This window comes from Mytilus galloprovincialis, chromosome 13, assembly GCF_965363235.1.
Source record: "Mytilus galloprovincialis chromosome 13, xbMytGall1.hap1.1, whole genome shotgun sequence".
Lineage (NCBI taxonomy): Eukaryota > Metazoa > Mollusca > Bivalvia > Mytilida > Mytilidae > Mytilus > Mytilus galloprovincialis.
In genome coordinates, this window is record NC_134850.1 from 382,321 (window position 1) to 401,447 (window position 19,127).

General features: G+C 33.9%; 1 protein-coding gene across 2 annotated transcripts; it reads right to left on the minus strand.

Annotated features, from left to right (window-relative positions):
• Positions 1-909: 909 nt before the first annotated feature.
• On the minus strand, positions 910-17,732 carry LOC143056433 (uncharacterized). 2 transcript variants are annotated; one of them, XM_076229520.1, is made up of 10 exons: positions 17,558-17,732; positions 15,424-15,557; positions 13,799-13,916; positions 11,039-11,144; positions 6,830-7,045; positions 5,310-5,416; positions 3,741-3,849; positions 3,007-3,115; positions 1,495-1,581; positions 910-1,073 (listed from the first exon to the last, which is right to left on the minus strand). In XM_076229520.1, the coding sequence occupies exons 1-10, from the start codon at positions 17,620-17,622 to the stop codon at positions 943-945; spliced, it is 1,182 nt and encodes a 393-aa protein (XP_076085635.1). In that variant the 5' UTR covers positions 17,623-17,732; the 3' UTR covers positions 910-942. The 2 variants fall into 2 exon arrangements, with proteins under 2 accessions (XP_076085635.1, XP_076085636.1); XM_076229521.1 differs by having other exon boundaries at positions 13,799-13,980; positions 17,558-17,716.
• Positions 17,733-19,127: the final 1,395 nt, after the last annotated feature.

A 19,127-nucleotide genomic window follows, 5' to 3' on the forward strand; every position in this document is an offset into this window, starting at 1 on the left:
TCATGAAACGGTAGCATAACATTACGACATGGAAAGTAATATAGCTAGATGTTGTGTAATGAAAGTCATAATGTTTTGTGATAACGTTAGATAAGAAAATAAAACGAGGTTGCTTCCCTTGGTAAATTGACCCTTTACCAATCAATCCGGCGTAGAGGACGCCTTTAACTGATCCAGATTATAAAGTGTGACGTGTTGAAGATAGAGCTCTTAATTCTTCTAAAAATCAATTCTAACAACTAGTATAAAAATAAGCAATGTATAATCATAATGAAACACATATCCGCGAAAGTCCAAATGACATATAGGTCAGCGTACGGTACTGGCCGTCAACAATGAGAAAAACCCATACTGCACTGTCGGCTATTTAAAAGGTCCCGGAACGACAAAAGCAAAACAACTTAAAGGAGAAAACCAACCGCCTGATTTTAATAAAGAAACAATTATACATCTAGATTATTTTTAACTTAACACTCATGACACTGATGCATGTCTTTTAATACCAGTATGCGTAATTTTACTGTACAGGTTTAACTTATATCATTTGATGATATTTTTCAACCTCATTAAAAAGTACAATTACAAAAATACTGAACTCCGAGGAAAATTCATAAAGGAAAGTCCCCAATCAAATGACAAAACACATCAAACGATAAATGGACAACAACTATCATATTCCTGACTTGGTACAGGCGTTTTCAAATGTAGAAAATGGTTGATTGAACCTGGTTGTATAGCGCTAAACCTCTCACTTGTATGAAATTTGTTGTAAATGAAGTTCAGGTTTTCGGTTGCGGGGTTTTCTCGCTGTATTGAAGCCCCGTTGATGCCCTTGTGCTCTTTGGTCGGTTGTTGTCTCTTCGACACATTCCCCATTTCCGGTCTCAATTGCATGTGAAATATAATAAATTCTAGTTGTACATAAACTTTATTCCCCTAAAACTAAGGAGTTAAATCTAATGATTCTGGGTTAGTAAATATTCCCCATCTCTTCTTTCCTATATAATATTTCCTGTACCATCCAAAGCCTACTGTCCTGGCTAGAAGCCATAGTTTACATTTTACACTGACATCTGAAAAAAATAATAACGTTAACAAGTTTTAATTGTGAGATACGAGTACAATCATAATTTGCCTGTATAAGAGATGGCCACGCTCTCTACAAGTTAAGAACCTAATGATTTCGCACGTTGGTATACATGTAGTTGAGAGGCAAACTTTCAGTCATCTTCAAATATCCTCATTTTCCAGTGGCAGTCCTATTTATCCAGATCTTCATCCCGGACAACCTCTATATATGTATATGTGTTATCTGAGTCCATATCTTCTCTATATATTCATTGTTAATTTGTGCTCGTCCTGAACATGCATGAATTATTTGCCACTTCACACAAACAGAAATAATGAACAAATAAAAAGCTCAATAGTTTGCTTCGAACGAAAATTAAAAAAAAAACAAATGTTTAAAAAAAATGAATTAAGGTTTATCCATACCTTGCTTCTCTTTAATAACTCCATGTTCATTTACTTTGTAACTTGAAGATAATATGTGTTTACAGTTAGAGGAAGAGAAAATCCGTCCTATAAATAAATCTTATATTAGAACCAGTAAATATATCATTTCGATACTATCTCTTGCATAGCAAAACGGTTAACTATTATATTCAGGAGCTGCGTCGGATAGAAATCAACTTAAAATATGCAAATAAATATCAAAATATATGTTAACTAATTTTGTGGGTTGACAAAAATCTCTATACAAAGTCTGTAGCTGTTTGAAAATTGATGCAATGTACAAATACCCTCAAATCAGACCAACATCCATCTTTAATTTTGTAGTTCAAATTGAATGTCAGAAAATCAATCAAAGTATTAGCAATGAACATGTACATGCGTGCACTTACATTAGGCCGATGTCTATCTGACGCAGCTCAAAGAGTGTATGTAAAATTATTACAGGCAGTATACACAAACTATTACAGGCAGTATACACAAATTATTACAGGCAGTATACACAAATTATTACAGGCAGCATACACAAATTATTACAGGCAGCATACACAAATTATTACAGGCAGTATACACAAATTATTACAGGAGGCAGTATACACACATTATTACAGGCAGTATACACACATTATTACAGGCAGTATACACACATTATTACAGGCAGTATAGGTAGTAAACACAAATTATTACAGGCAGTATAAAATTGAGAATGGAAATGGGGAATGTGTCAAAGAGACAACAACCCGACCAAATAAAAAACAACAGCAGAGGGTCACCAACAGGTCTTCAATGTAGCGAGAAATTCCCGCACCCGGAGGCGTCCTTCAGCTGGCCCCTAAACAAATATATACTAGTCCAGTGATAATGAACGCCATACTAATTTCCAAATTGTACACAAGAAACTAAAATTAAAATAATACAAGACTAACAAAGGCCAGAGGCTCCTGACTTGGGACAGGCGCAAAAATGCGGCGGGGTTAAACATGTTTGTGAGATCTCAACCCTCCCCCTATACCTCTAACCAATGTAGAAAAGTATACACACATTATTACAGGCAGTATACACAAATTATCGACGATCTCCTGATTGCTGCTCCACATTGACTCAGCTGCTAGCTGGATAAGTCTGATGGTAAAAACCAAGTACAAAACGGAAGGGATCCAGCTTAGAGAACAACCATTTAACTTTAAGGGGAATGTGTTGTGGTTGCTTTGATTTTAATCTGAGTCAGAACGTTTCGGCGAAAAGCACTTTTACTTTTTATAGTTTTTCGACGCTATCAATCACATTTTAACACTTTTAAAGGTATGGGGAAAAACTTGATTCATAATTTTTTGTTCATAATTGACCACACTTTTTTTCTTCATCATGTTGAGGTCCCCCTTTCTTTCTCTTGAAATTAAATTGGCGCTCACTTACATAGATACATACTGAAATTAGAGATGAACACACTAAAATTAGTCTTGTATGACATTACAGTTGAATTAAATTGCTTACCATAGCTAGAGTTCAGGAATATAATTTCAATTTCGTCGTCACTTCTGAGTTTACGATGTAAAATGGTGGGTTGAAGATGAAACAAGTATCCCCAATTTGTAAATGTCGTCTGCAAGATTGAACAAGGTAAAATTAAGAGTTAGACGCCATTACATTATACGAAATAATTCAATACCTCAAAGCATGCAACCGTGTTGAAGGCCTTACTTTAACTTATAATGGTTTACTTATTAAATTGTTATTTGTATGGAGAGTTGTCTCATTGGCACTCACACCACATCTTCCTATATCTAAATAATGGGTTTTCTGACATCCTAACATATATTTGATTCGACGTTTATAAGTACGTTAGTTGAGATACGGTATACCCAGTAGTGTTGCATTTGTCCATCCGTTCAAAAAGTCCTTGTGGTTTTGTTCATTTTCAAGTAAAGAGATGTTTGGTTAACGTCTTAATGACAACAACCAATATTAAAAAAAAAACGATACCAAAAGAAATAAAAAAAATACTAAAAATAAGTTTTCCTCGAATATTATCTTCTTAAACTTCATCAAAGGCTATAAGACAGTCAAATTTATATTATTTGGAATCATTTTTTTTAAAGGGCCTAAACAGAAGACTTTAATCCGTCTCGGGTCAATTTTCTATTGGACAATGATTGATACTTATTGGAAACAGAAACAAATCATTACTACTTATAAAATAAACCAATGAAAATAATTCAGATTCTTACCGTGGATTTTATGACAGGAAATTTGTATATATCGCTGTAATATTTGTAGATGTTATCTGATATATCTCCTTTCCAATATGAATTGAGTGTGTTTTCTACTATCTCGTGTCTACAAAATATCAGACAAGACACTATATTAAGTTGTGTAGGTTACTATCAGTTACATAGAGTGCTAGTAACATAATACGGTATATATGGGGTCAGTAAATACCATATGGAATTTACTAACCCCATATATATACCGTTTTACGTCACTAACAGGCTTTATATATGTAACGAATTTTTCTTAGTAAACTAGTGACCCGGTTATCAAAATAAGCAAGTCTTCAATACTGTTAGCATGAAGAAACTACTTCCGTAAATCCTACAAAAACAGATGCCAACAATAACATCTTGTTAGGTTTAAATGTGTTTTATGAATTTATTTCAATCTTAATCATCAATTTCTTTGTCTGTTTAAACCTTTAAGATGTTTTCTAAGTACCGTTTTCGTTTTTAAAAATGACGTAACATCACTACTAACCGTGTGTGAAATAAGCCCCTCCTCCCTTCTAACCTAATATGGAATATAAAGGGACGTAACACCACTACTAACCGTGTATGAAATAAGCCCCGCCTCCCTACTAAGCTAATATATGAAATATGTCGGTCTCCACGCTCACGCTTTTAACCAATCACATTCCTAGAAATGTATTTATATAGGAGATAAGATAAATATTTATCCTGCAATACACAAATAAACTTTTGATTTCTTGACAGCTACCACCAGTTCTTGTACAAATCAAGTGCCCATTGCCTTGCTTAACTTTTGAGGAAACTGCAATATTATTAAGATTGCTTAACTAAGGCTAATACAGATAATTTTAGAGCTCTCTCTGCTGTCCGCATTTAATTAACAATTTGTATTCGGTAAAAAGTTCGCAAGAGCTTATGTTTGAATTGTTAACTTTATGTACGTGTACCAAATCAAAATAAAACTTTCGTATTTATATTCGTTTCGAAACGGATAGGAAAGACAAAGACTGTGATTTTTTAAGAAAAAACTAAAAAAATCATGCAAAAGTACCATAGTAATACATTCTAGATACATGTATATATGATATTAAAGAAAAAATAAAATACGAGACTAACAAAGGTCAGAGGCTCCTGACTTAAGGCAAGTGTAAATATACTAGAGGATCAAACAGGATTTGTGATATTTCAACCCCCTTTTCCTCTAGCGAATGTAGAATAAACAAACACACAGCAATACACGCAGTAAAACTAAGTTTAATCTTTTTTAATGACTTTTATAGAGATATTGCAAACTATTCACTTTTTTAATCTCTTTAAAGCTTTTTGCGCTCTTTATTTGCATTCATAATCAAAGCTATTGTAATAATACAGCATATAACCTTGACTCATACTGTTCATGCATAGTTACTGTATAGTACAGCATATAACCTTGACTCATACTGTTCATGCATAGTTACTGTATAGTACAGCATATAACCTTGACTCATACTGTTCATGCATAGTTACTGTATCATTTCAACATTAATAGTATATATAAAAAGACTTGATATTTACTTGCTGTCTAATTTGCAGGTACACAATATCGTTTTTAAGTTGTTATGGATACTGTTCATTTGATCCTTCGTTCTTCTTAGAATCTGTTCCTTTATAATGTTAGCGAGCTGAAAAGGGGAAACGTGTATAACTCACATGTAAACTATCATTTAGTTGAAATCAAAAACTCAATTAATCACGATTAACTTACTATTTGATTGAATTTCTGCTTTTTTTTTAAAGAATCTGCCGAGTTGCGAAGAATGTAGTGATTTCATGGTCACAATTATGCATATTGCATTGTATTATATTTCGATTCCTTATTCAGAGTGAGCGGATCGAGCCATTGGTGTATGTGAATGTAATGCGAACGCATGATACTTTATAATTCCTCCGTGGTAATTAGTTTCAAATTTCACTACCCCAGACTTACAAACTTTTTCTTTATTTTTTCCCGGTGTACGTATCCCTCCGCGGTTTGTTGAGTTTCCAATAAATGAATTTAGGCTCGCGATATTTTGGGCATTTGGATTACACATTTCGCAGAGAAATGTTATGATCAACAATTGTAAGTTCACCGAAAATAACGTAGAAATAAAACCTCACAATGTGTATACAAATCCCGATAGTCTGTACGAACCTTCGATATTTCACCATATAACAATGTGTATACAATACCCGATAGTCTGTATGAACCTTTGATATTTCACCACATAACAATGTGTCGAAAACCCTATACTCGATATGAACGTTCGATATTTTTCACCAGCTCACAATGTGTAGAAAACCAGATACTGTGGATTCATTATTAATCGTTGGTTACCTAATTTCGTGTATTTCGTGGGTACAGATGAAGCTTGAAATAAAATTGTCAACGAATTACATATTTTCTATAGGCTTATATACACCCAATGGCAAAACCACGAAATTTAATATTCACGAGCATGTAAGTTAACACAAATCCACAGTTAATGTATTAGTTACAAACCTTCGATATTTCCCCCTAGCAACATTTTGTAATTAAGGATTATGACTGCAATATTTTTTCTGTCTTTGAAGAAATAACATAAAAAAATTGGTGCACACTGATGAATAACGCGCGTAGCGGGTTATTTAACAGTGTACACCACATTTTTATGTTATTTCGAATAGACAGAAAAAATATTACAGTCATTTCTTATAATTTAATTTTAAATTCAATTTCAAACCGTAGAAAAAACATGAAAAAACGTTGATGACGTCACGGTCACATGACTAAATTATGTATATGGGCTGATCCAAAATAACGTCAGCCAATCAGAAGACGCGTTACATCCAAAATTAAATTATTCATATGTAGCAACCTATACGAACCTTCGATATTTAACTACTTACATTGTAACCTTGTGTAAAAAAAAAACCACTCGATAGTCTATTCGAATCTTTGATACTTTACCTCCTCACCATGTTTTAAAAACCCGAAAGTCGATATTAACCTTCGATATTTCACAGTGTACACCACAAAACCACCATGTTTAGAAAACCCGAAAGTCTATACGAACCTTCGATATTTCACCTCCTAACTCTTCAAACTCCGACATGACTTTCTCCATTTTCTTCAATTCTTTGCTGTCTTTTGATTTCAAGGTTTGTAATTTTTTGGCAAGAAATCTTTCTTCTACTACTTTGTATACGTTTAATCCGGGCTCTTTACTTTTTTCGAGATTACGTGAACTTCCCTCGCATAAGCCCAAATCCCTCCGTACAGCTCCAAATTTCTATCATTTATAAATAGAAAATAAGTATTTATCAGTTCAATAGTTTTATTCTATTCTGTTCTATTCATACATTTAACGTTTTTCCCGGCCCCAATACCAATCAAAATTATTAGGCAAAAGTTATCATTACTACATTTGTAATATTATTATGTCATCTTTTTACATTAACAATACACCTCTTATAAACCCTTTCAGATATTTCACAAAAGATATACTAAATACAATGTAGGTAATTTGTGGATCATTGTCATGTCAGTATCTGCTTGTAGTCCTCTGTTAATTTGTGGATCATTGTCATTTTCATTATTTCCTTCTGTTACTTATTCTAACAAAGGACTCGAATTTATTTTATACCGATATTTACTCTGCATTCTACTGTGTTTTTTTTCTGTTTTCATTCTCTATTCTACATAAACATGTATACCTGTATGATGAGGGCAAACTTTAAATATAAACAACATATTCCGATATTATAAGTATACGTATCGAGCAAAGGAAGGCGTCACATATTGGTGAAAGAAATTGAAAGAAATAAAAACAAAGTAAAAATAAAGCAATATAAACAGCGAGTAAAGACAGAAAAAGAATTATCGAAAATGAAGATCAATTTGGTGATGCATAAGAAATAAAGGATATGGTGCATCAATCCATTACAAAACACCAGCTGATGCACAGTCAACACAAAAAACAAATAAGTCATGATTAACCCTTCTTAACCCTTCTTACTATTAATTACTAGTATGTTGCGACATATCATGGTGAACAGAAGTTTAGGGAAAAGATCAGTAATTATAATGGTAAACGAACACTTATACCACTTTGGCACACAGAAGTTTTGGGTAAAGATCAGTATGTATAACGGTAAACTGACACTTACCACTTTGGCACACAGAAGTTTTCGGAAAAGATTAGTATGTATAATGTTAAACGGACACTTATACCACTTTGACACACAGAAGTTTTGGGTAAAGATCAGTATGTATAACGGTAAAGGGACACTAACCACTTTGGCACACAGAAGTTTTGGGAAAAGATCAGTATGTATAATGGTAAACGAACACTTACCACTTTGGCACACAGAAGTTTTGGGAAAAGATCAGTATGTATAACGGTAAACTGACACTTACCACTTTGACACCCAGAAGTTTTGGGAAAAGATCAGTATGTATAACGGTAAACTGACACTTACCACTTTGGCACATAGAAGTTTGGGAAAAGATCAGTATGTATAACGGTAAACTGACACTTACCACTTTGGCACACAGAAGTTTGGGAATAGATCAGTATGTATAATGGTAAAGGGACACTAACCACTTTGGCACACAGAAGTTTTGGGAAAAGATCAGTATGAATAATGGTAAACGGACACTTACCACTTTGGCACACAGACGTTTTGGGAAAAGATCAGTATGTATAACGGTAAACGGACACTTACCACTTTAGCACATAGAAGTTTTGGGAAAAGATCAGTATGTATAGCGGTAAACTGACACTTACCACTTTGGCACACAGAAGTTTTGGGAAAAGATCAGTATGTATAATGGTAAACGGACACTTCCCACTTTGGCACACAGACGTTTTCGGAAAAGATCAGTATGTATAATGGTAAACGAACACTTACCTCTTTGGCACACAGAAGTTTTGGGAAAAGATCAGTATGTATAACGGTAACCGGACACTTACCACTTTGGCACACAGAAGTTTTGTGAAAAGATCAGTATGTATAACGGTAAACTGCAACTTACCATTTTGGCACACAGAAGTTTTGTGAAAAGATCAGTATGAATAATGGTAAACGGACACTTACCACTTTGGCACACAAAAGTTTTGGGAAAAGATCAGTATGTATAACGATAAACGGACACTTACCACTTTGGCACACAAAAGTTTTGGGAAAAGATCAGTATGTATAGCAATAAAATGACACTTACCATTTTGGCACACAGAAGTTTTGAGAAAAGATCAGTATGTATAACGGTAAACGAACACTTACCACTTTGGCACACAGAAGTTTTGGGAAAAGATCAGTATGTTTTTTTGGGAAAAAATCCGTATGTATAATGGTAAACGGACACTTACCACTTTGGCACACAGAAGTTTTGGGGAAAAATCAGTATGTATAACGGTAAACGAACACTTGCCACTTTAGCACACAGAAGTTTTGGGAAAAGATCAGTATGTATAACGGTAAACGGACACTTACCACTTTGGAACACAGAAGTTTTGGGAAAAGATCAGTATGTATAATGGTAAACGGACACTTACCACTTTGGCACACAGAAGTTTTGGGAAAAGATCAGTATGTATAACGGTAAACGAACACTTACCACTTTGGCACACAGAAGTTTTGGGAAAAGATCAGTATGTATAACGGTAAACGGACACTTACCACTTTAGCACACAGAAATGTTGGGAAAAGATCAGTATTTATAATGGTAAACGAACACTTACCACTTTGGCACACAGACGTTTTGGGAAAATATCAGTATGTATAACGGTAAACAGACACTTACCACTTTGGCACACAGAAGTTTTGGGTAAAGATCAGTATGTATAATGGTAAACGGACACTTACCACTTTGGCACACAGAAGTTTTGGGAAAGGATCAGTATGTATAACGGTAAACGGACACTTTCCACATTGGCACACAGAAGTTTTAGGAAAAGTTCAGTATGTATAATGGTAAACGGACACTTACCACTTTGGCACACAGAAGTTTTGGGAAAAAATCAGTATGTATAACGGTAAACGGACACTTACTACTTTGGCACACAGAAGTTTTGGGAAAAGATCAGTATGTATAACGGTAAACGGACACTTACCACTTTGGCACACAGAAGTTTTGGGAATAGATCAGTATGTATAACGATAAACGAACACTTACCACTTTGGCACACAGAAGTTTTGGGAAAAGATCAGTATGTATAACGGTAAACGAACACTTGCCACTTTGGCACACAGAAGTTTTAGGAAAAGATCAGTATGTATGACGGTAAACGGACACTTACCACTTTGGCACATAGAAGTTTTGGGAAAAGATCAGTATGTATAACGGTAAACGGACACTTACCACTTTGGCACACAGAAGTTTGGGAAAAGATCAGTATGTATAACGGTAAACGGACACTTACCACTTTGGTACACAGAAGTTTTGGGAAAAGATCAGTATATATAACGGTAAACAGAAACTTACCACTTTGGCACACAGAAGTTTGGAAAAAGATCAGTATGTATAACGGTAAACTGACACTTACCACTTTGGCACACAGAAGTTTTGGGTAAAGATCAGTATGTATAACGGTAAACTGACACTTACCACTTTGGCACACAGCAGTTTGGGAAAAGATCAGTATGTATAACGGTAAACGGACACTTACCACTTTGGCACACAGACGTTTTGGTAAAAGATCAGTATGTATAACGGTAAACAGACACTTACCACTTTGGCACAAAGAAGTTTGGGAAAAGATCAGTATGTATAACGTTAAACTGACACTTACCACTTTGGCACACAGAAGTTTTGGGAAAAGATCAGTATGTATAACGGTAAACTGACACTTACCACTTTAGCACACAGAAGTTTGGGAAAAGATCAGTATGTATAACGGTAAACTGACACTTACCACTTTGGCACACAGAAGTTTGGGAATAGATCAGTATGTATAACGGTAAACTGACACTTACCACTTTGGCACACAGAAGTTTTGGGAAAAGATCAGTATGTATAACGGTAAACTGACACTTACCACTTTGACACCCAGAAGTTTTGGGAAAAGATCAGTATGTATAACGGAAAACTGACACTTACCACTTTGGCACACAGAAGTTTGGGAAAAGATCAGTATGTATAACGGTAAACTGACACTTACCACTTTGGCACACAGAAGTTTGGGAATAGATCAGTATGTATAACGGTAAACTGACACTTACCACTTTGACACACAGAAGTTTTGGGAAAAGATCAGTATGTAAAACGGTAAACTGACACTTACCACTTTGGCACACAGAAGTTTTGGGAAAAGATCAGTATGGTTGTTTATCAATTTCAGTAGGTTCGATTTATTCTTGTTCTGACCATGGAGAAATGTTCCTTCAAACCTTCAAAAAGGTATAAATTTATGTTTAATAGTAAATGTTTTTCGTGAATTTTGGTTTTAACAATTGTGTAAACGAAAAAACGAATATTGATTTTTTAAAAATTGCTGTTAAGAAACATTGACAATCATTTTGTAAGAAATCATCTTAATTTACTAGGTTTTATATACTTCTAGTATGAGAACGCAAAATCCGAGAGTTATATTTTGATTATATTGGATGGGGTTAGAACATGATTGAAATGCACGTACAAACCCTAACCTGAAAGTACTTTGAGATTAGTTAAGTGTATCTTGAAATGTGTTTCTTTCATTCCTTATATCTATTACATGTTATACTAGTAGATCATTCCTTATATCTATGACATGTTATACTAGTAGATCATTCCTTATATCTATTACATGTTATACTAGTAGATCATTCCTTATATCTATTACATGTTATACTAGTAGATCATTCCTTATATCTATTACATGTTATACTAGTAGATCATTCCTTATATCTATTACATGTTATACTAGAAGATCATTCCTTATATCTATTACATGTTATACTAGTAGATCATTCCTTATATCTATTATACATGTTATACTAGTAGATCATTCCTTATATCTATTATACATGTTATACTAGTAGATCATTCCTTATATCTATTATACATGTTATACTAGTAGATCATTCCTTATATCTATTATACATGTTATACTAGTAGATCATTCCTTATATCTATTACATGTTATACTAGTAGATCATTCCTTATATCTATTACATGTTATACTAGTAGATCATTCCTTATATCTATTATACATGTTATACTAGTAGATCATTCCTTATATCTATTATACATGTTATACTAGTAGATCATTCCTTATATCTATTACATGTTATACTAGTAGATCATTCCTTATATCTATTACATGTTATACTAGTAGATCATTCCTTATATCTATTACATGTTATACTAGTAGACCATTCCTTATATCTATTACATGTTATACTAGTAGATCATTCCTTATATCTATTATACATGTTATATTAGTAGATCATTCCTTATATCTATTATACATGTTATACTAGTAGATCATTTGATTTCACAGTTTTGTCGGTGTGGATGGTCTTTTAAATGAACCTTGAAATGTGATAAGATAAGGTTTTAGACTAAATATCAATTATATATATAATTACAAAAAAAAACAAAGTTCTACAAATAAATCTTGCTTGGGTTGATTTGAATATCGTAATGGTTGAAGAGTGGGATAAAAATACAAATACGTCATTACTTGTAATTGCATTCTGTTAATATAACCCAGCCTTTAAATATAAATGTAGGACTCGGAGGTGCGATGGGGACGCTGAAGTGCGATGGGGACGCTGAAGTGCGATGGTCACGCTGAAGTGCGATGGTTTAGCACGACTTTTAGTTGTTTTGACGTTTTCTAAACAACACGGATTCGCAGGCAGGTGGATAAGATTATTTAGATTAAGATTTATTGCGAACAAAAGAATTAAAAAAAAAAACACCAAAAAACAAAGTAACGAACAATTCAAGTCCAGAACAGTTTTGAGCATTAGAGGTTGAGGTTACAAAATAATTTATAACTAAGTCATGCTTCAAATCATAAGGAACAAATCGGCTAAAAGATGATCTTGGTCTGCAGATTGGTTATCTAGCGTTCGGTGTTATGCCGCACACATTTTGTACGACCAATAAAATGTCTGGGTCTTTGCTTCAAGTATGTTTCACTAAATTATATGTGATTTTTTTTTAAATAGAATAAAATTTATTAAAAGCAATCATATTTATTGAGTCGATATAATTTTGCTTTATTATTGAGATGAATTCTGCTTTGTAAGAAAACTCGCACTACATATAAGTCTAATTGTATTGTTCTTACAGTATAAATCTTCTGCAACAGGTTAGTCTGCGGAATAGCGGAAAATCAGCTTATTCTAAAGTTTTCACAGAACTCGCGTCACGTTTCGCTATAAGTCAAGCATATATACATGTACTTGATGGCTTTTATTTGTTAAAAACTGTTACGATATTCTATAAATGGATGAATGAGTGTCTTATGAGCAATTTCTCGGCTATGATATGACGAGAACAAGTTATATTTGATAAAATGAGATGGACCCTGCGTAGCACTATATAGACCGACACGCTGAACCCCTTTTTTTTTTGGCGCACTTGACATTTCCTCCAACTGGAATCGCGTATACTAAATTAATGCCATCTAGCCCATTTTTTTCTGACTCCATACTTCTCCGTGCTAAGCGGATGATTAGCAAATTAGAATTGTATGTATTTTTATTAGACCTGACTAAAAATTGAAACCGATCTCCCAAATGCGAAGCTAGAACGCTAACCACTACACCACACCTCATTCAATAGAGTTCTTACTTCAGACCATCACATTTAGCTGGAATAAACCATCACACAGTTTCATTAAAGTCAACTTTATAGTTAGACCATCTCTGACAGAGCCGCCATCGCACTTCAGCGTAGATATCAACAAGTTAACGTCACAATGTTACCATCGCACTTCAGCGTGTTAACCAAAGCACTTCAGCGTACACCATCGCACTTCAGCGTGACCATCGCGGTTCGGAGTACCATCGGGGTTCCGTGTCCTATATATGTATATGTATAAACTTACGACGATTTTTTCTGTTGTTGAGGTTTACACAAATGAACACCTTCCATTTCAATATTTAAATGAACAGCGCATGCTACGTCACATAAACAGGAAATAATATCTATAATCTCAGGAATTCCTAGAATGAACAGAGCATGCTACGTCACATAAACAGGAAATAATATCTATAATCTCAGGAATTCCTAGAATAAACAGAGCATGCTACGTCACTTAAACAGGAAATAATATCTATAATCTCAGGAATTCCTGGAATGAACAGATAATGCTACTTCACATAAACATAAACAGGAAATAATGTCTATAATCTCAGGAATTCATTGAATGATCAGAGCATGCTATGTCACATAAACCGGAAATAATATCTATAATCTAAGGAACTCCTAGAATGAACAGAGCATTTCACGTCACATAAACAGGAAATAATATCTATAATCTCAGGAACTCCTAGAATGAACAGAGCATGCTACGTCACATAAACAAGAAATAATGTCTATATCTCAGGAATTCCTAGAATGAACAGAGCATGCTACGTCACATAAATAAGAAATAATATCTATAATCTAAGGAACTCCTAGAATGAACAGAGCATGTCACGTCACATAAACAGGAAATAATGTCTATAATCTCAGGAATTCCTAGAATGAACAGAGCATGCTATGTCACATAAACAGGAAATAATGTCTATAATCTCAGGAATTCCTTGAATGATCAGAGCATGCTATGTCACATAAACAGGAAATAATATCTATAATCTCAGGAATTCCTTGAATGATCAGAGCATGCTATGTCACATAAACAGGAAATAATATCTATAATCTAAGGAACTCCTAGAATGAACAGAGCATTTCACGTCACATAAACAGGAAATAATGTCTATATCTCAGGAATTCCTAGAATGAACAGAGCATGCTACGTCACATAAACAAGAAATAATATCTATAATCTCAGGAATTCCTTGAATGATCAGAGCATGCTATGTCACATAAACAGGAAATAATATCTATAGTCTCAGGAATTCCTAGAATGAACAGAGCATGCTACGTCACATAAACAGGAAATAACATCTATAATCTCAGGAATTCCTAGAATGAACAGAGCATTCTACGTCACTTAAACAGGAAATAATATCTATAATCTCAGGAATTCCTGGAATGAACAGAAAATGCTACTTCACATTAACATAAGTGGTATGCTGGCAACCATACGGCCTTCATCAATGAGGAAAAAAACATACCGTTTAACCAGCTATAAAAAGCCTCGACATGAAAAATATGAAACAAGACAACTGAGACAACTATTGTTCCGGGGTACCTTCGATCACTTTCATATTTTGGTGGCGTTCGTATTGCTCCGTTTTTAGGTTTTCAATGTTGGGTTCATGTACTACTGTTTGTCTGTTTGTCTTTTTCCTTTTCTACCCATGTGGTTGTCAGTTTATTTTCAACTTATAATATAGGAAGATAGTTTGAATGTCCCTATCTTTCGCCTTTCTTTTATATCTTATAAACAAGTGGCGGATAGAGGATGTGCCTTTAATGATTGAATGCTAAATAGTTATTAGAGTAAATCATTTTCCTAAGAATATAAAAACTATTTACATGCACGAAAAATACTATTTTACATACGTGATTCTCTCAGCCGTTTCTTCATACCAGACATATCTTTCAACACAAACAGTGACAGGGGAAGACCACGTAGATGACGAGGTTTTGTTACATGTTCTAATAGAAGTCGAGTATACCATTCTATTATATCAATGCTGAAAAAATGTGAGTGATAATTTATGTATTTAGTCAAATGTTTGTACGAAAAACGACTCCGTGTACTTCAGAATGTATACGAACTTTGAGGTGACTTTTGTTTCTTTTTTTCATTGGGTTTCTGTCTCATTGGCTTCAGATCTTTCATTAGTTATACCCAATATATATAGCTGCATATAAGTTAGTCATTTATACAAACTCGGGAATTTCGCCAATAGTTGTCATTTCTCTGATCTTCATCGTTTTTTTTTTCTACATATATTGAATGTACATCTTTTTTGGTTTATTGGCCTTCTTGGCAATGTCTTATCTCGTAAAAGCAGACATCACATTATTTTCATTGAGTGATTTTCATTTTCTTGTTTTTAAGTGATAAAGCCTCTTAAAAGCAGACTAATTACTTTTACCATAAATCATATGTATACCTGTTCCATGGTCCTTCTTTTTTTAAATAAAAGAAAAAAATGTAGAGACTTAGAATTCGATTATCTTATAAATGATCCAATCTGACATGTATGCATGTTTGTATAAATGGCCCTGATATGGACAGTCTAAAAAAATCCAATGTTATACCAAAAGCAGTGGAAACATGGATAGGAACTAAAAACAGGAGGAAACTTGCAGTTAAACAAAATTGTAGAATGATAAATCAACAAAATCCTATTCCAAATATAACTGAAGTACAAGACATGTCAGTACAGACAGAGCCTGTTGCTGTTTCAAGTTTAACTGAAGTACAAGACATGTCAGTACAGACAGAGCCTGTTGCTGTTTCAAGTTTAACTGAAGTACAAGACATGTCAGTACAGACAGAGCCTGTTGATCTTTCAAGTTTAAGTGACAGAGAGGAGGTAAGGCTGCAATCAAAAAAATGTATCTTGACTTTGACATTGATGATGGAGATGAGGATGAACAAAATGAAAATGATAACAACGTGTTTTAATTGAATCAAATAAATCAGATTGATATAATTATATTTGTATTTAATTACTCAATTACAGGGACAATGCATGAGAAAAATTACTAAGTAACTTAAACTACAAAGAACTTTACTTATTGAAAATACCAAAGTGTTAAGCATGATACATCTAACTTTTATCCCTCAAAATACAAGAGTAGATCTTTGTTATTGTCAGTGGAGATAAGCCATGAATGTTTCTCATTGATTCTCGATCATAAAAATATTAATTATAATGTAAATTTTTATACTGTTACACATAAAAAACATCTTAGTCAAAATGCAAATATGGTGCCTATGATAAATTATAATATTTATTCATGAAATATAATATTTTTTCTTGTGACAGACATAGTCAGTGAGTGTCTTGCAGGAAAAGACACTGAACTAAGAGGATTGAAATTTATGATTTAGTCCTTGTACTACATATTTTCGAAACTTTTTTATGATTTCTTATAACTCACCAAAGCTACACCATTGAAAAAATGCCAACATTACAAGTTATTTTTGATTAATTTGATCTATCACCTATTCCTTAAAACCCATGAGCTTCCGGGGGACGTTGCCCCCCTGGACCCTCCACGTGGCTTCACCCTCGACCTGGCAGGGGGCCTGAGCGGCCCCGGACCCCGCGCTTGCTCTGCTACATATCAACTTCAATCAGTTACTTCAAAACTTATTGAAAACCCTGAGTACTAAAACAGGAGTACAAATCTTTTTACGGTTATCCTTTTATATAAGATATGCTCTTATGTACTGACATGATTGATAACAAACCTTTCTAAAATTGTCCGTTTATATTTTTTTACATTATAAAGAAACTAATTTTTCCAAAATTCAAAGCTTACATTATTACATTATTAGGCTAATAGAAGCATACAAAACATTGTGTAAGTTTTATAGAAAGGTTACACATGGCAATTACACTCTATTTATTTTGTGTGACCGAAAGTCTTTTCTGGATCTACTTTTATCACCATACAAGTATAAACAACCAATCGGGTCATAAGAGCTAACAATGATGTAATACAATGTACTTACAGATCAAATTCCTTTTTAATTTGATAGAGATCAGGAATAAGAACATTGTCCAGAGTATAGAACATTGTGTTTGTGTCTTGTCTCTCGCTCTACACCTAAATTACATGGCTGCTTTCTCTGTCCTGTTGTGTTGTCTGTTTCTAACGTTGTTGGTACGGGACACAGTCAAACGTAGTAAACGAGTTCACTGTGACGTTGTGTTTTTTATAAAGCAAAGAGTAAATTGAAGAAGAAACCAGGGGTAGCCAAACTATCTAGAAAAGTTGTCGTGTTGTTTCTTCGTTTACATGGTTTAGATTTGAACAATTAATAAATAGTGTTCTATAGATTTATACATGTACATTAGTATAATGCAATACTAATTGAAGTTTTACTTCTAGTGCACTACAACACTGCGTGCGGTGCAGCCTTCGTTTCCTAAAAAAATCTAAATTAACGTCAGCTTATTCTTTTTATTGCTACTTCTTAGTTGAGTGGTATTTTTTATTGTTTAAAATTTTGTGTATTTATTTTAAATTCTTTACATCGATTTTATTTTAGGGCTGCTATATGAAAGCAATTTACAATTTTTTTTCTTTGTCATTTTTTTCTTCTTCTAACTTAGTTAAGTTTAATCTTTTATAATAAAACTTGTGTGGATGACTATATTTGCTAGCCTAAGATACAACATTTGCAAGCTAGCTTAGTGTTTAAATAAATATATGAAGCTGTGGTATGACTGAGTGGTAATGAGACATCTCTCCACCCAAGTCCCAACTTGTAATAGAAAAAAAAATATATAGGTCAAAGTATGGTCTCCAACAAGGAGCCTAGGATCACACCGAACAACAAGCTATAAAGGGCATAGAAATGACTAGTTTAAAACTATTCAGACGGGAAAACCAACAGTTTAATCTATTAAAAAAACGGGAAACACTTATGAACCCCATCAACAAACGACAACTACTGAATATCAGGTTCCTGACTTAGGACATGAAAATTGAGAATGGAAATGGGGAATGTGTCAAAGACACAACAACCCGACCATAAAACAGACAACAGCAGGAGGTCACCAACAGGTCTTCAATGCAGCGAGAAATTCCCGCACCCGGAGTCGTCCTTCGGCTGGCCTCTAAACAAATATGTATACTAGTTCAGTGATAGTGAACGCCATAATAAACTCCAAATTGTACACAAGAAACTAAAATTAAAAATAATGCAAGTCTAACAAAGGCCAGAGGCTCATGACTTAGTACAGGCGCAAAAATGCGGCGGGGTTAGACATGTTTATGAGATCTCAAACTCCCCTCATACACCTCTAGCCAATGTAGAAAAGTAAACGCATAACAATACGCACACGAACATTCAGTTCAAGAGAAGTACGAGTCTGATGTCAGAAGACGTAACCAAAGAAAATAAACAAAATGACAATAATACATAAATAACAACAGACTACTAGCAGTTAACTGACATACCAGCTCCAGACTTCAATTTACTATATATTAAGCATTGTATGAGGGTCTCAGGACCTGATTATCTATCTGATAAATTAACTGCTTATAGGTTGCATTTCTGTAAATATTAACTATGT

What these genes read in the sequence shown, in the direction of transcription:
- LOC143056433 (XM_076229520.1), bottom strand. Translation starts at nt 17,622, where the DNA reads ATGTTCTATACTCTGGACAATGTTCTTATTCCTGATCTCTATCAAATT. An exon ending in GAAACGGCTGAGAGAATCAC is followed by an intron (nt 13,917 to 15,423) that starts GTATGTAAAATA and finishes TGTTCATTCTAG; the next exon opens with GAATTCCTGAGATTATAGAT. An exon ending in TTCCTGTCATAAAATCCACG is followed by an intron (nt 3,116 to 3,740) that starts GTAAGAATCTGA and finishes TCAATCTTGCAG; the next exon opens with ACGACATTTACAAATTGGGG.